This window comes from Nanorana parkeri, unplaced genomic scaffold (assembly GCF_000935625.1).
Source record: "Nanorana parkeri isolate BGI_ZX_2015 unplaced genomic scaffold, ASM93562v1 scaffold438, whole genome shotgun sequence".
In the NCBI taxonomy this organism is placed as follows: Eukaryota; Metazoa; Chordata; class Amphibia; order Anura; family Dicroglossidae; genus Nanorana; species Nanorana parkeri.
Window position 1 is genome coordinate 224,221 of NW_017306706.1, and position 23,873 is coordinate 248,093.

The 23,873-nt window shown below is 39.4% G+C and overlaps 1 protein-coding gene across 1 annotated transcript in view; it reads left to right on the plus strand.

The window, feature by feature from the left end:
* LOC108790014 (potassium channel subfamily T member 2-like) overlaps window positions 1–23,873 on the plus strand; it is a 424,109-nt gene that overhangs the window by 105,026 nt on the left and 295,210 nt on the right. Inside the window, exons 2-3 of the mRNA XM_018560180.1 lie at window positions 10,635–10,714; window positions 22,420–22,522. Coding sequence (XP_018415682.1) covers window positions 10,635–10,714; window positions 22,420–22,522 — 183 coding nt within the window. The remainder of the gene's footprint in view (window positions 1–10,634; window positions 10,715–22,419; window positions 22,523–23,873) is intronic.

Here is a 23,873-nt window from a genome sequence, read left to right on the forward strand (position 1 = left end):
ATGAATTTTCCTTGCAATAATTTTATTCCAGATCTGCAGGGTAGATATCTTTTATTGAGGAGCAACCATACAGGGTTTGGAAGTAACTATCTTGTGTTATTACACTCCTAACTAAGCCCAGATTACTTTTTTGTCTCATTTAGTTGAATTGCTTGTGACCCATGGCAGTGGCATTTTTTTTCTTTGTGGAGATTCCAACTTGGTCTCTAACCCAAATTGTATAGATCTAAATCTTTGCAAGCCTCTCTGTCATTGGATGATAAACATTTTTGCAACCTGTTTGCAGACGTGGGGCTGGTGGATGCCAGGAAAGAGCTCTACCCTCTGCCAAAGGATTTTACATATTACTTCACCTCCCAGGACAGTTACACATGCACCAATCATATTTGGATTCAGCATTAATTTTTATCAGAATTTGTGACAACTAAAATTTCCTGTCCTGTGGTTGGACCATGACCCTGGTTCTTCCTTGCCGCTCTCTATTTCCCAGGCCTCCCTTATCGTCTTGGTATCTTAATGATTCCCTGCTTTCTCATCCAGAGGTTTTGGACTGGCCCTTTGCTATCTCCCTCAATTATTTTTGCAACAATGCGGACTCGGTGGCTTTGCCCGCCACCGTGTGGGAAACTTACAAGGTGGTTTTGCATGGATATATCATACAGACAGCAATGAAAGTTGAGGGATAAGCATAAACTTGGATTGGAGCTCAACGTGGAATGCTTCTTTTGGTTAAACCAAGTTAATCCTACTCCACATACTTGTGCTAGCCTCAATAAAGTCAGAAATTAGCTTAACTTATGTCTCAGCAATGCTGCTGAGAGGCAATTATGCTGGACCAGGCAGAAATGTTATATGCACAGCCATAAGCCTAGCATAATGTTAACAAAACATCTCTTTTGCTTTGAACCTGTGAAACATCTGAGTTCCCTGAGAACTAGCCATATCATCCACCACAGCTGGTTTTGGAGTAATGTCAATGTCATCTGTCCCAGATCTATGCGACCAAGCTCCTTTTACCTTTGACAAAGTGGAATTTTTTTTCCAACAATTTAGTTTACCGACTGTTTTGGCTTCACAGGCTGCCTTACTTGATGCTGACATTACAGTAGAGGAGGTTCGCCTTGCCATTAAAGCACCGAAGCCCAAAAAGAGATCTGGTCTTGATGGGTATTCTCCTATGTTTTATAAGACATTTTCGGATGCTATCACTCCTCACGTGACCTTATTGTTTAATTTTCTTAAGAAGGCAACGATCTTCCTCCTGAAGCTCCTAAGGCACACATCATTATGTTGCCCAAACCATTCACGGACCCATACTCGTTGTTTAATTTCTGGCCTATCTCACTACTCTATATGGACATTAAACCACTGCCAAAAATCTTGGCAATGAGAATCAATTCCTTCCTAGGCCAAATCATTCACAAGGACCAGGTTGGCTTTGTGCCCTGCAGGCAGGCATACAGGAGATATCATATGGCGAGGTCTTAAACTAATTCACCATGCCCGCTCCTGCCTGAGGTATGCTCTTTCATATTTGCCGGCAGTATCCAATAGTGTAGAAGCTTTGGGTATGGGTCTACAACCTGCTAAGGTCAATAATGAATTGCCCTATTGTCTATCAGGATCTCTGGGAGGCTTTACATAGAAGGCCTGTCACAAAGCTTTCTAAGAGGGGTAGGAAATTAGCAACTTTTATTTTCCTAGCAACCCATTAGACTCTAGCTGAAGCATGGAAGCAGCTGGCCTTAAACTTTTTGGAGGTCAAAAAAAGGGTCATGGGTATATTGGTGCATGAGAAGCTCATAGCTGTCTTGAATTACTCTTGTTCTACCTATCTGAAAGTATAAGAGTATGTCCATCTGTTGGAATTACACCTCACCTTCACTTCACCTCTCTCTTCTACCTCTTTCATATCCATTCTAGTCTTTCTTTTTTATTTATCGCCACCTGCATCAGATGATATTTGCGTTGGTAACCACAACTGTTCATCCCTGACATACCCCCCTGAGACCTACTGGTGTTGTGAGATATCTTGGGTTGATGTTGTTTTTTTTTTAATTCTTTTGTTAATTAACTTATTCACTGACCTATTTTATTTTGTTCAATTATTTGACTGTTCATTTTGAATTGCTGTTTTTGTGCAATTATATATGTGTGTTCACATTTGTGTTAGCATGTTAATTTTTCAATAAAACTCTTGTAAAGCAGAAATTAATTAGAGAACATTTTATATTGGTAAGTATTTATAAGACATGATTTTATCATTCAACAATTATCAGAAACATTCAAATATTTAATTTACCAATTTAATGAATGAATAGTATTGTAAGCTTTCAAAATGTGATCTTTGAGAATACTAAATGTTTCTGCTCATGTATTTCTCAGCATCTAGTAATTATAGTGCTGTTATGGAAGCTGGCAAGGCTGCAATGGTCCTGGGCTGGTCCAATAGTCCAGAAAGGTAGAACAAATGCTGATTGCTTTCTCCATACTTTTTTTCTTTTAAAGCCCATTTCCAGATAGTTTAAGCTATCTGTAAGCTAACATACAACAACAAAATAGATTCATAAGGCATAAACATACGGCACAGAAATGTGGCAGATAATGTAAAGGTTCAAAAGTTCTGTTACTATGGATCAAATGGAAATATACATTTTAATCTACATTGCCAGGTAATATACAGACATACAAACATTACTATTAATAAGAAGAGTGCAGTTAGAACAGATATGACATTAACAAATAAACAACGAAAAAGTAAGTTCCATTTAATCTTTGATAAAGCAGTGAAAGAAGACATACTGGTTTATTTATAATACTTCCACCCAGCATATATCTCTAGCATCACTAGATGGTGTAGTAAAAGAAATAAGTATTCTTTTTTTATGCTCCATAGCACCATCTACTCACCTTAACATGATATTATATGAAAAAAAAACATTGAAAAATACATTATCCTGTTAACAAACAATTAAAGAACATTTGTTTTCACATATATCCACACAGATTGAATGTTCAGAGAAAGGGTATATGGTCCTATGAATAGTTAATAAATAGAACCCTATGGGGTCTATTCATGAAGCAGCCGAAGGATCTAGCCGTAGCTTCGGCCGATCCTTCGGCTAGCTTAGGCCCCATGACCCCTTCGGTTCAGTAGAACCGAAGGGCTGCTGTCTGGGCTATTCACAATAGCCCGTACAACTCCCGAAGTTGGCCAAGCGCCTCAGTCGAGTCAAACGCATATGCCTCGGCTCGGCTGAGCCGCACTGAAAGCCGAAGCTGGCCAAGCAGCCAGCCATTGGCCGTCCGATAGCCTGCTTCTGGCAGCTGGGCGAGAGAAACACTGCTTTTTCTTTTAAAAAAAAATAAAAACATTTGGCCATAGGAATGCACTGCTAGATTCCTATTGGCTATTTCAATTTGCAATAGCCAATAGCAAACCAGCATTGCACCCGCCCACCCGCAGTTCTCCATCAGGTCCACTACTACTGATTGACAGCAGCAGGGGGCAGGTACAATAGCTAGTTTGCTATTGGCTATTGCAAATTGAAATAGCCAATAGGAATCTAGCAGTGCATTCCTATGGCCAAATGTTTTTATTTTTTTTTAAAAGAAAAAGCAGTGTTTCTCTCCTTGGCGGCCGGGAGTAGGAGACTCCCGGAGCTCCTGGGAGAGTTTTTTTTTTTTTTTTACGGCAGCAGAACCGCCGGGCAATAGAAAACAGTTGGGCGGAGCTAGCTGTTACTGCTAGCTCCGCACAATCGTTTTATATTTATTTTGTTCTACTTTTTAAACTATTTTTCTGTTCTGCTTGGTCCCACAGAGGGACCGAGCAGAACAACCGCGCCTAATGGCGCTCAGCGGCATTCGGCTATTTACTCATTGCTGTTCGGTATCTATAAGAATAGACCGAACAGCAGCGAGTAGCCTGCTGGAGGTTCGACTTAGCCGATCCATATGTTTGGATCGGATGAGTTGAACTCTTTCTGCACTTCGGGTCGGCCGAACATGCTGAGCATGTTCGGCTGACCCGAAGCCACCCGATGTACGGCTGATTTCAGCCGATATACGGCTGAAATCAGCCATACCGGCCTGAAGTGAATAGCCGAACAGCGTTCGGCTCACTTCGCTTTAGGTCGGTCATTCACTCGGCTGCCTGCGGCAGCTTAGTGAATAGGCCCCTATGGGTTTTCCCTAGCAGTTCTGTTTTCCCTTAGTCCGAAAATTTATACATTGCAGGTTCTTACAAAATTGACCCTGAGTGTGCACATTCTTCTATGGGTATTTTATGGATATTACATTTTAACTTCAATATTTTTTCACTTTTTGTTTTAGTATTTCTTTGTTTTGGATACAGTGGAAAAAAAGGTTACAATTTTTGCCCTTTAGAACATGTTGCCTCTCCATGTGACTCAGGAAAAGAAATGGAAAAGATGGTTATCACTGGGTCAGAAAAACATTTACTTGAGTTTATAGACTTTAATGGAATGTGCATCAAAGCTCATGTTCACCAAATGTTGATGAAGATGCGCTGAACACTTTGTGAATCAAACCTAGGCAGACTCCCCTATTACTACTCTTAAGCATGTTTTTTACCTTTTCATTTTAAAATATGCAATGCAATTCTAAACCATTATATGCTTGTAATGCTGCCTGTATGGTTCACTTTCATTTTTCAATCCTGAGGATTACTGCTTACAGATCTTTATTCATCCGTAGGGACATTAGACATGTCATTTTCATAATTAAAGCTGACTCCATGAAAGTAGCATGGCAGGTGATAAGACACAAATGCAAGGCTTTTAATCAGCTGTAATCTGCACTTTAAATAAATCACTGTAAAATGAGGATTTGATCTGAGCTTCAGCTTTTTCCTGTACTTATAGCTCAACAGGCCATATGATTACTTTTATATGTGTGAATCCGCACTTGTTTACCGAGACTGAAGATAAAGGACTGTGCATATGGATAGCCAATCAGTGATATTATATAGCTTAGAGCAGGCCTCAAAATTTCCACTCGCCCCCTCGCAATTGGCGAGTGAAAATTGCGGGGGGGCGAGTGGAATCTCATCGAGGAGCGCCGCCAGCGGGACCAGAGATGGGCTACAGAGCGGCCGATGACAAGAGGGAACACAAGGGAACAATCGCCGTGGTGGTAGTGTCCCATCTCTGGTCCCACCGACGGCGCTCCTCGATGACATCCGCTGTCTTCTGCAGCTTCCTCCGCCCACCTCAGCTGCCAGGCTGGGAGGAAGACTGCAGAGACGGTGAGACCGGCCATCCAGAAAGTTAGCAGGGAAAAGAAGGATCTCTGCACCGACCTCCACCCCAACCCCCCCACCACCAGGAGAAAGAAGAGGCACCTGAATACCAGCTAAGTGCACTGTAAGTCCCTTTTCTTTCTTCCTTACACTGTGCGTCACACTGACCCTGCGCTGTGCATCACACTGACCTCTGCGCTGTGCGTCACTCTGACCTCTGGGCTGTGCGTCACTCTGACCTCTGCTTTGTGCGTCACTCTGACCTCTGCGCTGTGCGTCACACTGACCTCTGCGCTGTGCGTCACACTGACCCTTCACTGTGCGTCACACTGACCCTGCACTTTGCGTCACACGGACCCTGCACTTTGCGTCACACTGACCCTGCACTTTGCGTCACACTGACCCTGCACTTTGCGTCACACTGACCTCGACCTCTGCGCTGTGGGTCACTATGACCTCTGCGCTGTGGGTCACTATGACCTCTTCACTGTGCGTCACTATGACCTATGCGCTGTGCTTCACACTGACCTCTGCGCTGTGTGTCACACTGACCTGTGCTGTACGTCACACTAACCTCTGCACTGTGCGTCACACTGACCTCTGCACTGTGTGTCTCACTGACCCTGCGCTGTGCGTCACACTGACCCTGCACTTTGCGTCACACTGACCCTGCACTGTGCGTCACACTGACCCTGCACTGTGCGTCACTCTGACCTCTGCGCTGTGGGTCACTATGACCTTTGCGCTGTGGGTCAATATGACCTCTTCGCTGTGCGTCACACTGACCTCTTCGATGTGCGTCACTATGACCTCTGCGCTGTGGGTCACTATGACCTCTTCGCTGTGCGTCACACTGACCTCTTCGATGTGCATCACTATGACCTCTGCGCTGTGCTTCACACTGACCTCTGCGCTGTGCGTCACACTGACCTGCGCTGTGCGTCACACTAACCTCTGCACTGCGCGTTACACTGACCTCTGCACTGTGCATCTCACTGACCCTGCGCTGAGCGTCACTCTGACCTCTGCGCTGTCCGGGGCAGGGTAGGGGTTAGGTGGGGCAACTGGTGGCGAGTAACTTTTAAGGCCTGGCTAGTAGCTCAGGACTTGAAATTTTCTTTAAACCAAATAAAATTATGACTACACTGGTATTCTCTGCAAGGTGTACTTGATACTTTATCTTTTACGTGATAAATAGTTATTATCTTAAATTATGTGTCTCATATGTAAACATCTACTTATACAGTATACTACCACCAAGATTTTTCTGCATAAAAAAGTATTTACAAATTATATTCAAATGCCTCTTTGTAAAAGTGCCATGAAATGAATCTAATGAAATTTATAATGAAATGTAGCACTATTTGTTTGTAATCATAAACATCTACAAAGCATAACCATGTGACATATAGTCCATCTCATTTGTTCTGAAAAATAAACATCATATTTATAAACAGTCTGTGCTTCACTGCTCACCATGTGCTTTGTAATGTATCTTTACAGTTACACCTGTATTTGTGAACACCACATCCACCCAAAATTGAAAAGCGTCTCACCCCTTTAGTTGCCTCTCTGTTTATGGAAAGGCAGAGATCACATGAGGGTCAAGATGTTTTCCTCATTATTTCAAATTAGCCCTGGCTGAGTTTCAGGTTGTCAGAGGTCAAAGCTGCACACGTTAATGCACCCTCACATGTATCATATATGCCGGAAAGGTGAGGATAAAAAAATAGGAGCCTCACATAGCTTAAAACCATTAAAGTATTTAATAAATTAGAAATTAAAAACACCAATTACATTTTAATTGTGCCAAGCAGCACTATAACAGCATCATACAATACCACATACAAAGTGCTCTAGTATTTTGCTCATCACAGTGGTTCTACCCATATGTAGGTCTCCCTACAGATTTAAAATCACTAATCTCTTTCTTGTGTGACTCTTCCAGGTGGGAGACATAGCGCTCCATGTCATGGCGGGTCCGTCGAGATTCTATGTATGACCGAAGGTCACAGTCAATCTCTGTTACAGTAGATCTTGGAGATAGGCTCCTGGAGTTATGTGGCCTTCCCACTCCCTGCCGGCAGGGAAAGGGACCCCTTGGAGCTAGCTGGAGAACTGGAAGCAGAGTGCACTCAGTGCCATCTTTGTTCCCTTGGCTATTAAGGCTTGTGAGACAAAAAAGTGGACAATGCCTCTCTTCACCCTTATAACGGGTGTAGTGGCCAGTTTCTGCTTTTAATTTCCCATGTGGGGCAATTTGTAGCTGAATTAACCAGCTAACATACTACTTACAAATCAGACTTAACAGTCATAGTTAAAGTGACAAAAAAATCAGAAGTTAAATTTTAAAAATGCATTCAAGTACCTTAACTATTAACAAAAATGTAGCTTATTTGTATATCACTCAGCTGTAGTTCCTCAGATAATCTATGAATTTGTGCTGACACTGTCCCTCCTTCTGGGGGGTGTCTTGTTTGTTCCCAATGGTCCCTGTTCGTGTTGTAAAGTAGCCACAATGTACTCCCATGATGGACTACAATTCATATTTACATTACTAATTTGTATTACCATTATACCCTATCACAGGAGTGAGCTTGGAGCGGTGCTACTTTACAACACATGCAGGGACCATGGGCACAAATAAACTCATTCAAGTCGGTTTTGCAATTTAACTCCTGAGTTTAGTGTCACTTTAAATATCTTACTGTGTATTTCATTTTAGACGTTGTTCTAATTGCTTCCTCTGTTTTTGCTCTTTCTTTCTACATAGCTAGATTTCTCCCTCCCAAAACCTTATTAACTTGACACACCAAGCATTGGATAGGTATTAATGAATGTGTGGGCTCCTTATTATGCTAAACCAGTCTATATGCACTTCAGAATCAGGTAGATGCTCCAAGAAGGATAGATAAGGAAAGAAGTGGGCCTCTAAAGACCCCAACTTTGTTCTGCTTACCTCTTTGCTTCATTATTAGAAATACACATGCACATGAATTAATTAAAAACACAAATCTAAGTCATGTCTTCTGTTCACCTTTGTGTAGTACCATGTTTTCTCTTTATTTAAATTTTTCTGCAAGGCTTACATTTTGTTAAGGAGGCATCCTGCATTTTCTATTGAATGAATAAAATAATTCAGAATAACAGCATGGGAACTAGAAATCTATCAAACTCCCACGTTCCAGTAATACTGAATCCCTATGAGGCTGGATTTTAAATAATTAAATTTTTATTCAATAAGGTGAAGTGAGATTTAAGTTTTCTTTGGAAGAACCTTTATTGCTTTATTTATCATTTTTGTTTTGGTAGGTAAGGAGGTAACATCTTTGAGATGGAATAACATTTTCCAAAACTCCTTTATTTAAAATGGACCTTACATAACATAAGAATTTTTTAAATGCAAACACTCTGAAATTGCAAGTTAGAATTCTGCATTCATGGATACTTGCAAATCTGTGTTGCCTTTTTCATTATCCATAATTCATATTATCCATACCCTATCATACTTAGTTTGTTCATCAGGATTAGTGGGAGGTGATAAAGGGATCCTATCATCTGATGTAATTAGTACCTTACAGGAAATTATCTGTAGTAGGGAAGAATTAATCTGCCTGGGTTTGGTTTTCAGGGGGTTCATCAATTCCTTCTTCAAGTCTTAAAAACCCAAACCTCGGAGGTAGCAAGCACAATAGCCGAGCCATATGCCACTCCAGAGATTCAGAGAATCCAGAGATTCAGATTGTCAAACTGATTTCTTTATAGCTACTCAACACTTACATTCCTGTTTTGCGTATGCCTCCTTCTGTATTCCCACAAGTGTTTTCGGAGAGCAAAACCACAGAACAATGTTAGCTTTTCTACATGGTGTAAGAGGTACTGTCTCAACTGGCATTGGCAGCCAGTTTGTCATGCACTTTTGTTCAGCAAATCAGGAAACAAACAATGCAAGATGGCTTTGTACTAGAACTTCAGAGCATAATACAAACAAAAGATCTGCTTGTCGGATCTACTAAATAAACTCAAACGTGTTTATCTATTAGCTGTCAGCCTTTTCACATACCAGCAGGTTCCCACAGCACAAGGAGCACGAAAGAGCCATTATCATCAGTTAGCTCACAAGGCCTGTGTACAGCAGTGATTAATAGGAAGGTCTGGCTGCCAGGTAAGATTTGGACCTTGGAATAGAGGCTTCATCCCAGCCAAACCTTTTCAAAGCCTCTTGGTTACAGGGCCCACAACATGACCTATTAAGTTTGTTTTCTCCATCAGTCATAAATCAGTCATAAGTCATAAATCTGCAAGCCCCTCTCTCTTTGTAAGGGAAAAACCTAGGTGGTACTCATATAATGTGCACAATCCTGCCAACTAGCGCCCCACAATAGGTCTTTGGAATCTGCTTTATAAATACATTTGTACAACCTTTTAAAAGTGTCTCAGGTAAAGTAGTTGAATTGTTAATTGTTTCTTACAAAGAAGACCAGTGCATTTCATATATTTCGGCTTCTATTCCTGTGTGACATTTTCTAGGTATATCTGTCATTAAGAATGCACTGGGAATGCATAGTGCAGACCTTATGCCTAATTGACTATATGATTTAAATTAGGTACTCCCTTTTGTAGTAATATAAATCAAAAAAGTAACAAGGATCCTGGAGAACAGTGGGACAAGATGAGAATAAAGGAATAAAATGTTGTCTCTCATGGACACCCATTACTGTACTTTTTCTGTATTCATAAAAATTCACTGAGATTTGATCTGTAGTATAGAGATGTTGCTGGCAGATAGATCAAATGTGTTTTCATTGTTATTTTTTATGTTCTGACAGAAAAATACTTGTTTATGGCAGGCTTTATTATTCAGTTCTAGAGGGTGTAGGTAGGGTTAAAATCACCAGTGGGGAAATGCAAATACAACTATGGCCATTACTTTCAGTAAGAAAAATGATATTCAAATTGTTAAAAAAAACTATATATCTATATATATATATATAAAATATAAATGCATTGCTGAAGCCTAATCCTAATTCAAAGAAACAGATTTTTCATTATGAACCATTATGTGTCACGGATTGTAATTATGGTTATGTTACCATAATGCTTGTTTTGCCAAGCACTTATCAGAGAAAGAAGTGTAAAACTAAGAAAAGAGGTACCACCGAAATCATTTTGATCAAAGTATAATGTTGACATTTTATAAAAAGCATTTCAGGTTTTGACATTTAGCTCCACTCTTGCCGAGGTAACTTTTACAGGGAATAAAGAAAGTGCTTAATACCACTTGAGTTCTCATAATCATTGGACTGAGTGAAAAGTTAATGTGTCTGACATTGTTTGTAATGTGTTTTATATTGTTATGCTTTATTTGCAGAGTACAAGTAGAATTTTATGTGAATGAAAACACCTTTAAAGAAAGATTGAAGCTTTTCTTCATTAAAAACCAAAGATCAAGTAAGTGGTGTAAATGGTTTGTGATTAATTTCAGGACATAAAAAGCTTCTTTAAAAAGGATCTTTACCCATAACTTTGAAATGACAACAAAGACACCTTTAGAAATGTTTTGTAATGGCAATCTACAAACAGATACCTATAGATATTTTTTATTTTTTTGCATACCTTATTTTTCTTTTTCTCCCTATTCTTCTTACAGTGGCCATTTTTACTAAGGGCAGATAAATATAACTCCCATTACTTCCTGGAACTCTGGCACATGTGACTAGGACATGTGACCATAACCATCATCTTAGGGGAAAAATGCCTTTCCCTGAGATCTTGTGAGATTACAGATGAGATTTCAAGGCAATGCTCTGCTAATGTAACCTTCCCAGGATGCAAGCTTTAATGCATCACAATAGGGCCGAATGTTGCAAACAGTGTTTTGGGCAATGCAGCAATATTCTTCTACCCAAGTTCTGATTTAGGCTCCTTTGTAAAGCCATAAGATTAGGTCCTCTTTTCTGGTCTGCTGCCTTAACTCTTTACATTTACCAGTTATAATCACATTTCACCTACAGGTACATCTGTGTATGACATATGATACAGCAGCTGGTTAATGCTGATAGAGGGTTTTGAACTGAGGACCTTTTCTTTGTAAAAAAGAATACATCTAGATTATAATTAGTTTAAATGTGTCTCTCAGTGGATGCTGTAACCCTCTTCAATGTTGGCTGAAAACAGCAATAATGAACATGACAAAAGGCTAGCTAAGGTACCACATTTTAAGGCTCTTCTGTTAATGGCAGACAATGTAATATGCCAGATTTGTTCCATCAAATAATGTGCTTACCTGCACATCTAAATAGTGTAAAAAAGGTTTTCAAACCCACAAAAGTAGTTTAAGTGACACTAAACTAATGGAGTTTAATCTTAAAAATGCATTCAAGTACCTAAATTTTAAACAAAAATATTGCTTATTTGTACTCAGCTCACTAAGCTGTAGATCCTCAAATCATCTCTGAATTCATGCTGACACTATCCTTCCTTCTGAAGGGTGGTTTCTTTTGTTCGCTAGGGTCCCTGTATGTGGTGTAAAGTAGCCACCACTCCAAGCTCACTCCAGTGATGGACTGCAAAGGAAGACAAATATACACAGACATACCTCATTCACACAGCATACTGCCCTTCTGATTAATGGTCGGGATACAACATACAATATGAGTTGCACAGCTGCAGTTACTGTGTGGGTCAACAGTGAAATGTATTACCACATGAGGAAGTAATGGCAAACCAATATAAAATTTTAAAAATGACTTAATTTTTTTCTGACCCACAATATCCAGAATGATAATTATAAAAGGCTAAGAGAGCAATATATTGACCCATAAAATTGGCCTGTCAGATCTTTGGTGGTAGGAAAGTCAATGATTATTATTTTTTTCTTCTGTGTGTCAGCATTGCCAACAGTTGCATAGTGGTCTGTTTAGTCTTTTTTAAAGAACACAATTCTTTTTCAACTTCTCACTTACAATACTGTTGGAGACACATGGATAAATGTTTTTAAGCTCACATACACTTACTGTAACTAGATATCCAGTGAACTGGATGTATAAAAACCTTTCACAGAATTACTCATTCAAAGTTACATTTTTGTTTTGTTTTTAATTATACAACATCTATGACTTTATTGTCCTACATAATGAATGAACAGTAAATTAAGGTTTTGTACCAAAACAAAGTAAAACATTCAAAAATGCATTCTGAGTTTACTGTTATTGCAAGTAAACAGCCCAGCAGAATTATGGTAGCAGCTGTTGTACTGTATGCTACAGCAGGTACATCATATTCAGTGTTTTGTCTTTAGTCTGCCAGATGGTTGGATCAGATGGTAGAAGACCAAAATGTTACACAGAGCAATAGTGCATTTTGCTGATTTTTTTGCATAGAACTGTTCAGGATTTTTGAAAATGCTAATTGCAATTAAACACAGATTACTATCTCATCCCTGAACAACACAAATATAGGTGACATTCTTAGCTGTCATACGGCAACAAATACTGGGCTGGTATGTCTTGTAAAACTAAAATACATAGAGGGGAATTTATAAAAACTGGAGTAGACAGAATCTGGAGCAGCTGCCCATAGAAACCAATCAGCTTATCTCTTAATTGAAAATAACTTGGAGAGAAGCTGATTGGTTGATATGGGCCACTGCTCCAGACTCTGTCTGCTCCAGTTTTAATGAACTTCCCCCACACATATTGCAGGCCTATACTGGAGAGCAAGCTGGTTACAATTAATTTAAACTGAGCAGTTGTGGTGCCTCTTGTTAACTTTTTTTAACAACACAGAAAGTTAAATAATTTTGAAATTACATCTGACCATCTGAGGACAGGAATTCAAAGAAATAATATATTCTTATGTACCCCACTTGACTATGAATATTAATAAGAAAAATGACATCTCTAGTCAGACCCATTTTCAAATGATCATGTGTGAGGTGAGCAACAGCAATTAGTGTTGATGAACACATATACACTATCACACAATTGTGAGCACACACATGTCTTGAGTTAATGGGGAAAAATGCAGCCTTTATAGCCTTTTGCACCATAATTATTTACAAAAATGTACCTTATTTGTGTATAATTAATCTTTAGATCCTCAAATCATCTCTGAATTCATGCTGGCACTGCCCTTCCTTCTGGAGGGTGGCTACTTTGGTTCCCCATTGTCCCCAGTGTGTGTTGTAAAATAGCCACCACTCCAAGCGCGCTCATGCAATAGACTATATCTTGAATACAAATTAGTAAACTAAATGTGAGATTGCAGTCCATCATGGGAGTGAGCTTGGAGCAATGGTTACTGTACAACACACACAGTGAGCATGGGGAACAAAAGTAGCCACCCTCCAGAAGAAAGGACAGTGTCAGCAACAATTCAGAGATAATTTGAGGATCTACAGCTGTGTGATACACACATATGCAACATTTTTATGTTAATAGTTAGGGTACTTTAATGCATTTTCAAAATTTAACTACTGAGTTTAGTGTCACTTTAGGCCTAAAAGTGGCTTTTAAAGATTGTCTGTGAAATTCATACTTATTAGAAATCTGTTTCACTGCAGGGTGACAAATAGTGCAACTTGAAACAGATTCACTTAAGTTTCAGTAAGGTGCATCTAAAGCTGTCACAAATCTTACAGCAGTGTTGCACAATTTACTTTAAGCCGGAAGAGGTTGGTAAATACCTCCACCCTATTTTATCACCCAAATTGCAATATTTCTCTGTGCATTTGTTACAACAGTATTGCCAGATAGTAAAAGAATTGCAAATAGGAAATACTTAAAATAGTTGCATGTGCTGGTACTAACAATGAAAATGTTGCATGGGTTTGATGAATTTAGCACAAGGCTTCTGACTACATCCACACTGCCAGAAATGTACTGCAGATGCCTTATTGAATTGCCCAGTCTGTCTTTTAGCTGTTTAAACTGAAAGAAACTAGTCCTAACCATTTCTCTAATGATTTGTATCATTTTTCCAATGTAAATCTAATTAAACTGCTGCAAGCTGTTGTTTTGGGAACCAGATATTTGAAAGGGGAGAGACATTTCTCCAGAAAAGCATTTCATTGCTACATTGCAATGGGCAGATGTCTCAAAGAACTACAGTTCTTGATGGGTATATCTGCCCAGTCCCTGAGCTACATAAAACTGGAAACATGCTTCACAACAATTGAAGCCTTAGGTGGAGGTTGTACAAATACTAATTAAAAAATGATTCACTTGTCAACTTTGACAATATGTAAACATTCTAAGGTATTTCACTAGTATACCCTTCCAGAGAGAAATACGGGGTGACATTGCTGACACCTGTTTAAAAATACTTGTTGCCTGGCTGTAAGGCTGGCCTACTAGTGTCACTGACAGCAAAATCAAACTCAGTGAGATGAGTTGGTACATTGGGTTACCACATCCAGTTTCAAAGTATATGGACAAATTCTAAATAGTGGACTTTTAAGGTACCCATTCAGAACACTGTGTTGAATTTTGGAAAATGGATCCCTTAATAACACAGTAGACTCACTAAATCCCATCAATTACACCTTCTATATGTGTGTTAAAGTAAATATTGCTAGATTTCATCTACCATGCTTCACAATATTTATCACATTTCAAGAGAGGTAGTCAAATGGATTTGGCATACAAGTCACTGGCTTTTAAAAATACCAGGAAAAACAGCAATCAGGGAAAAGTCATGAGTCCTTATTTGCTTTTTTAAGTTCACAGACTGAAAGTATTGAAGCTGGGAAAGGGGTGCGGATCGGCATGACAGCCAGTTGAATTGCATTTTTAAGGAAGTGGTCAACAATAGCAGCCTCTATGTTTCTCCTATGAAAAATTATTTAAATGATAAGTGCACTTTTAACAAAGTTGCGCATTTAAAGAAAATGGGTAAGCCTTCATTAGATATATTTTATCAAACCTTTGTGGAAAATTGTGTGCATTTAACAAATTCCTAGTATTATACATCTAATAACTTCTCTTCACAGATTCAATATTTCTTATCTCAGAAAAAAAGGGCTTTTAGATTACAGGCCACAGTTCAATAAAAACAAGTTAAAATCACACATTCATCTATAAAAGAACATCCAATATGTGTGATTTCTTAATTAAAAATATTATTGTATAAGAATTTCCTCTTTAGCTGTCTAAGAAATATTTTAAAGCTGAACCCAGGCAGATGCTGCATCCCATATTTGTGCCTGATTATATGGAGGTGTTCAGGAGCCAATGAGCTGTTGTGCAGGCAATAAAAACCAACACTGTCTTCATGTGATTTTTTTGACAGGTATGGAATAGGGTTAGACTTACAGATACAGTGTTGGAATTAGATTTATAAACAGGGCTGGACCAGGTTAAGGTCTAGTGCAAGACTTAAGGCTTGACAAGAGGAAGTATTTTGAATAAAGTGACACCAAACTCAGGAGTTAGATCTTAACAATGCATTCAAGTACCCTACCTATTACTAAAAATTAGGGTTGCACAGATACCAAGTACAATACTCGGTACAAGTACGAGTACATGTACCGATACTTTTGAGCTCCAACACTAGACTAGATAAAAATTCAGAAGTTAGGAGTCAGCTGTCATTTGTAAGGATCACACAGAGCTCCTGGGATTTGTGCATCTCTGTTTTAATGTATGATTTTGTTTTTATAAATATAAATAAAGGGATGCACAGATACCAGTTTTGCGAGTACGAGTACTGGAACTTGCCGAGTACTTACAAGTACGAGTACTGATACATTTTTGTTTATTGTCATGTGACAGTTTTTCTAAAACAATACAGACTAATGATTTCCGGACAGTGGTGGAGCGCCAGAGCCAGGTCCCAGCTGCAACCTCTGCAACCCTGGTAGTTCTCATGAAAATGCAAAGTATCTGCACTGGTACTCGAAAAGTATCTGTGCATCCCTACTAAAAATGTAGCATATTTGTGCATCACTTGGCTGTAGTTCTTCGCATCATCTCTGACACTGTCCTTCCTTCTGGAGGGTGTCTACTTTTGTTCCCCACGGTCCCTGTGTGTGTTTTAAAGTAGCCACCACTCCAAGATCGCTCCCATGATGGACTACAAGCCCGATACAAATTAATAAACTAAACGTGAGATTGTAGTCCATCATGGGAGTGAGCTTGGAGCGGTGGCTACTTTACAACTCAAGGGGGAACAAAAGTAGCCATCCTACAGAAGGAAGGACAGTGTCAGCACAAATTCAGAGATGATTTGAGGGTCTATAGCCAAGTGATACACAAATAAGCAACATTTTGTTTATGGTCAAGGTACATGAATTCCTTTTTAGAATTTACCTACTTTAGTTTATTGCCACTTTATGGTGTATGTAAAGCCAAAGCTTTTTTTAAATGTGGAGGGGATATGTCCTCTCTCAGGTATGTATTGTGCTGTTTTAGAATTGTGCCTTGCCACCACCGGCCGCACACTCTACTATAATAATTTTGGGTAATAGTGTGGGACAGAATGTTGAATGTTAGTTACTTTGGATGTGACTGTCACCAGCACTACAAAATATTTTATCTACCCTTTCCTGGGACATTAGATACTCTCACATACCTGATGTGAGTCTGAAATGACAAGAAACAGAGCCGTAGCTAGCTCCCTTTGCGCCCAAGGCAAGAACAGAAAATTGTGCCCCGCAACAGACATACAATGTCACCCGACGCTGCAATGCACGGCATCATGTGGTGTCTTGTGCCCCGCCTCCAGGATGGTGGTGCCAAATCCAAAATAGCATAAAAATGTGTTTCGTTTGATGAAACGAATGAAAACATTTTAAGCTTTGCACATGTCTAATAATGTATGCATGAGTGTGTGAGTGGGGTGGGGGGGCTTTATTTATTCTTTAGAGCTGTCACTTCAGGATGGTCGAGCAGTGAAGAGAGAAGGATCCGCCTGCTGTCAGATCCTGGCCGAGCAGCTCTTTCTCTCCTCACCACAAGGCCGTCCTGAGTGACAGCTCCCACCTCCGCCACCCCACTGGCTGCAGTGCTCCATTTCTCATCGGATCCCCGCTGCCTCTGTCCATACAGGCTGGGGAGAGCAGGGATCCGAGGAGAAGCTGGAGCCTGTGCCGCCCTTCTTCTCCCTGCTGAGCCACGGCTGTGTTGGAGCCTGTGCTCGCCATGTCAACAGGGGCAAGGGGGGCGCAGCCAGGCCTGCACTGGCTGTGCCCCCTCAGCTGTGCTACTCGCCCCATGGTAGCTAAAGCCCTGAAAAGAAGGACCTTCCCTTGCAGCACGGGTCTGAGCGCTTCTGAGAGTGGAACAGGGCCAAACTTCGTGAGGCACGGGTGCTACTGGGTAGAGATGCTGAAGACACCGGAGTGAAGCACCAGGCAAGGTAGTCGGCTAGAAGCATGCAGGATATCAGGAATTCAGATAAGCAGAGTCAGAGCCGAGCCAGGTCAGTAACTGGCAAGCTGTGCAGTACAGAATCAGAAGACGGAAGATGGGTCAGCACAAGCCAAGGTCAAGGCGTGCAGCATAAGTGGTGCTGAATCAGCAGACAAGAGGCAAATAAGTGGAACAGGCCCAGGTTGGAGCAGGTGGAGAGCAGCAGGGCCAGAGGATCAAGCCAGGTCAGATACAGGAACTATCAGGAATCAAAGTCAACGTCAGACACTAGCTGAAGGACTCTCAGCACTGAGTGCATGCAGAATGCAAGTTTAAATATCACCATGAATAGACGTGAGCACATGCATGCCGATCTGCGTGAGTGCCGTTGTGCGTGAATGCACGCATCAACGTCCGTCCACATGCACACGATTAAGAGCATTACTAGCATGAAACCATCTCACATGCGCAATGGCTCTCACAGTACCAGTTCTGTGACTGCTTGCTGGGCTTCCCTGACATAAACAGTGTTGAATGTGTTTATTGACTAGATGGTAAATGTTCTGGAAACATGCACCTTTAACAAGCTAGATATTAATTGCTGGGATACACTGCAAGCCTTCAGCTGTCTGTGTGCCATGCAGGGCTTCTGATGTATATCTGCACCTTTAAGGATGAATTAGTTACCTTCAGGCATACCTGCCCTTAATCTATGTATTACTGGGTATATCCCCGGATGGCAGCTTTCTTAGATTAGGGGCTACTCTATACAGAGGGGCCTTGATGAGGCAGTGTATCTTCCACATAGATTTGCTGCACGTATATGCTACTAACACCTCTGTGAACAATCATTTTGTGTGACTAATGCCTAAAACAAAAGTTCCTAAAGCCCATGTCCACCTTTACGGAGGAATTAAAAAAAAAAACTAGTTCCAGCAAATTACACTGAGTGTACATGAATCAGGCATGTGCAGTTGCTGTATAAGGACACAGACATTTACTGCTCCTTTTGAAATGACCACCTCTGTGCTTTGCAAGCAGTCTGTGTATATTAACCTCCCTGGCGGTAATCCCGAGTCTGAGAACACTCTCTCTCTGAGCTTTCTCCCCATTCATTAATATACATAGTGGCAACCTCACATGGACAGTGTATTATGACCTGGAAAGACAGAGCTGGTGTGTAGTGATCTTGTTACAATGATTTACAGGGAGGGAGTCAGCTGCTTTACAATCCGACCCCAGTGTCAGACTGAGTTTCCTGTGGACTCAGTCCTACTAAAACGTCCACAAAAAGATAAAGAAAGCCAGCAATGTGAGTCATGAAAATCTACACACATATACATAATCTCTGCACATAAACATTACCATAATAACTGCTAATCACTTACAAAGGTGGAAATGGGTTTTAAAATAAATTTGTCTAGATTGATTGTATAGTGATACTGTATAATACTACATAATAGCCACAGTACATTTATACTAAATACATATTTCCTATGCCTCTCAGCTCCATCTAGTGGTCATAATGTATTATTATATCACAATACATTTGTACTGGAAAAATATATTAACCTCCCTGGCGGTATTCCCGAGTGTGGCTCGGGGTTAAATTTCCTAGCTATGCTCTTTTTTGGCATTATTCGCCCCAAATCTGTATAAGCACCGATTACCTTTAGCAAAAACTGCATATAAAAATTAGTAGAGCCAGAGATATAATAATCTTAATTTATATGTTAATTTCTATTTTACCTGATCTTAACTTTACCCTCCCACCTCCTCACTGGTTCTTAACCTCTTCCAGTGGCTGTATGCATATACTGTATTTGGCAGCACGGAGGTGGGCTTTATTCTTTCCTGTTACATATGTGCATATCTGTATTGCACTGGGTGTGCACTCAATCATGTGCTTTAAGGGCTGTGACTGTGCTGTCACCGACAGCTCCATGTTACATAAAAATGATTGCAAGCTGGTAGAGTGGGCTCCTGATCACATTATCACTGTAACATCTAATCACAGTAATCACATCATCTAAATGCACAGAAAAAGCCTCCTGCATTAAGATTAGGGATGCACAGATACTTTTCGCGTAACAGTGCAGATACTTGGCATTTTCATGAGAACTACCAGGGTTGCAGCGGTTGCAGCTGAGACCTGGCTCTGGCGCTCCACCACTGTCCTGAAATCATTAGTCTGTATTGTTTTAGAAAAACTGTCACATGACAATAAACAAAAATGTATCAGTACTTATTAATATTTATAAAAACAAAATCGTGCATTAAAACAGAGATGTACAAATCCCAGGAGCTCTGTGTGCTCCTTACAAATGACAGCTGCCTCCTAATTGTTTTATTTTTCTCTAGTCTAGTCTTGGAGCTCAAAAGTATCGGTACATGTACTCGTAATTGTACAGAGTACTGTACTTGGTATCTGTGCAACCCTAATTAAGATGCTCTTAAAGAGCCAACAGGAGCTGGGTTACATGTGATACAAGGCCCCCATGACCAACAGCAAAGTTAGGAAGGTACAAGAATGGGGCAAGGTTTGACTTTTACAGGAACAATTAAGATTTGCATTGAACTCCATTTGCCTGTATCTCAGGATCGCCTACATTTCCCAGGATCCATTGTGGACCACACCCTTCTGCAGGAAAAAAGACTCCTCATTAGAGCTTTATTTTAACATGTGTAGGAACATTGAAATGTGGCTATTGTTCTAAAGATTCTTCTTTGTGCATGAGTTATAAAGTGTTAATTAACATAGATAAAATGGTGCATCATAGAATAGGTGCTGTAGTCTTACGTAAAATACAATATGACCAATAAAAAGAAAATATTTCATTTTGACATTACATTTCTAATTTACTTTCTTAGAAATTTGAAGTTCAATTTCTAATTTCATTTCTCAGAAATGATAGCCAAAATGAAACAGCCATTTTTCTTGTGACTAGCATCTAGGTGAGCTACAATCTATTAGATAACACTGTCACATGCTTTGATAATGGAGAACATCCAGAAATGTAATGGGAAAGGCTGCTTAGTTTTGAGCAAAAGAAAAGTGTACTTGTTAAAATAAATGTGAAACAACGAAAGAAGGAGCGCTACAGGGTTGTAGCGCTCCTCCTTTAGTTCCTTCTTTTGTTGCTTCTTTTGTTGCTTCTTTCGTTGTTTCACATTGTCTACAGGGTTCCTCTCCCTGATTTAGGAGCTCGCTCACCCACACCCGGTTATAAAGTCTTTTATTTTTATTTATATATATAAAATAAAAAAAGTTTTTTTTAAAAGTGCTTTTAAAGTTTTTTACAGTTATTTAAGGTTTTTCCATACTGTCCACACCTGTTGTGCGCTCGCCACTCCCATTGTTTTTATCTTGTTAAAATAAATGGTTGCTTCACACTAAATGATGGATAGTTTCTCACAAAAAGAATGAAGTCAAAGTCTTGCAAGTCTATAAATCCATCACACTGTTTACGGTCAGGCATGTATTTTTTAGAGAAGGTAACATCTGCATATGCATTTCGTCATCATTCACTGATGGTAAGGTATCAAAATTCGAGCAGAAAGAATATAGAGCAGTTGTCCATGGGAACCAGCGAGTCTCTATCTTATATTTTCATAGCTTAACTGAACCAACTGAAAAGAGGCGCTGATTGGATACTATGGGCAGCTGCTCTAGATTTTTTCCAGGGTTTCATAAATTCCCCCATTATGTTTCAATTGCAAGGTCTGTGAAAGGTTTACTTTAAGCCAGTGGTTTGTTTGGAAAAAAACCTTCAGTTTACTGTCATACCTTAGTCTATGCCTATGTTAAAACAAGAAAGTATCTTGCTAGTTTTAAAAACTGTAGACAGTCATTGTGTGCTGTTATTAAGTTCATGATCTAAAACAACTGAAAAGAGGCACTGATTGGATACTATGGGCAGCTGCTCTAGATTTTTTCCAGGGTTTCATAAATTCCCCCATTATGTTTCAATTGCAAGGTCTGTGAAAGGTTTACTTTAAGGGGTTAATACTCCCCCTTGAAGCCAGTGGTTTGTTTGGAAAAAACATTCAGTTTACTGTCATACCTAAGTCTATGCCTACCTTAAAACAAGACAGTATCTTGCTAGTTTTAAAAGCTGTAGACAGTCATTGTGTGCTGTTATTAAGTTCATGATCTAAAACACACCCAAATCCATCTGCTACATTGGTGTACCTAATTTTACAGGAACATTAAATAAACAGGATTTTTGCTCACACATACTCGGATGATTGACATAAACACAGTTTCTCCTCATTCACTAAAGTAGGGTATGCATGGCTAGAGTTTTGAACAAACTAAATCAATTTCAGAACATTCGTTCAACTTTCTAATCATTGATGGGCTCATATCAATAATCAATATTAACCACAGTGATTAAAAAAGTGAAGGAGCATGTTGAATTTTTTTTTCAATCAAACAACATTCTAACAGTGAATGTGGTTTTTGTTTGGGAAACTCCATTGATTTCAAAATCAATTGTTGAATGAAAACAAACATCAAATTAAATTTTGAACGACAATCGCCAAGCCTCTGATGGCATTATCGAATGTTCCGACAAATTTTTGTTCGAAAATCTAACCGTGTAAACCCTACTTAAGCTAAGTGAATAATCACTTTGCAAAGTGAAAATTCACTTTGCTAAGTGAACAACTTACACTCCTGTATTCAATCAACCCCAATGATTGTTCTAGAAAATACCTTGTTGAATAAGGTATTTGATATTCACATCATTTCATGCTGTGCTGTCATTGTAAAATCTTAAACTTACTATGACCTTTTCATTACAGGTCTTAGAATTCGGCTCTTCAATTTTTCACTGAAGCTTCTAAGCTGTATGCTGTATATAGTGCGTGTCCTTTTAGATGAACATTCTGAAGAAAATAACACATGGTAATACATTTATACATTAAGATGGAACAACTATTACAAGATTATCTATAAACACTCTGTAATTAAAAGGTTATTAAGATAAAAATAGAACTTATACTGTACATTTCACTATTAAAGACAATTAGCTATTAACATTGTGTGTTGGTTGAGATTGTATGTGTTAATGAACAGGGTGAGCTTTATTTGCTAAGTGAGCTTAGTAAAGAAGAAAAATACATGTTTAATTTTTTCAGCCAATCATGTGCCAGCAACATTCCTTTTTTTGTTAATTTCTCTTGCAGTTTATTGTTTATTTTTCCCTATGTGAACAATTCATACTCCTTTAGAAAATCAACCCACTAGCAGCTCCTTCAATTCATATTACTTAAAGTGACATTAAGCCTTCAGATTTTTTAACATAAAACAATGCTGTAATGTGTGCCTTACTGTAATCCATGGTTGTTTCCCTTCTTTTTGCTGCTCTTCCTTTTAAATCTGTATCTGTTCTCATGCTGGGCAGAACTTCTGTTTTGCAGCAGACTGCCTTGTCTCTGAAATGGATACATGGGGGTTGATTTACTAACCTTATAAACACACCACAAACATGTATACACCTCTGTAGTGTGTTCCCTCCCAGCATGATCTATGGGTGGAATCTAAACACCTTTGTAGTGTGTACACACCCAGCAGGTGTGTTGTGCAAAGCCAAGCATGAATTGCAAGGTGATGTTGTGTAAATTAGCTCTATGTTGTGTTGCTTGCGTTGATGAATGCAGGAATGTAAATGCATGAGCTAACCATTTTTGTCTAAACTGTGAAGCAGCATTATATATGCATCATGTGCATGATTTTTCCATATATGGCATTAGTGGAAATATGCTTTTAGAGACTTTTTGGTTGATAAATACGTTTTGCTGTGTGAAAATCACACGCACCTGGTGCGTGCGTGTGTTTAGGTTAGTAAATCACCCCCATGGTGTCTGTGTGCAGGTTCACAACCTGAGCCAGCACTACAGGAAGAGGCACTCAGCTGCAAAGGGAAGTTCTCCCACAGCATGAGAAGACATGAGGATTTAAAAGGAAGAGCAGCAAAGAGAAGGGAAACTACCATGGATTACAGTAAGGCACACATTACAGTATTGGTTTATGTTAAAAAAATCTGAGGGTTTAATGTCACTTTAACTATAGAGAAAAAGAAAACAGGACATATAACAATGAAGTATTGGATACAATAAAACAGAATATGTTTTAATGTGGGGTTACATCTATCGCTATACTTTTTTCATGCTACAATTTACTTACATGCTGGATTACTTTGTGTCAGTTTTCTTCAATGTAATTTATTATAAATTACTCTTAGGGAAGGTATAAT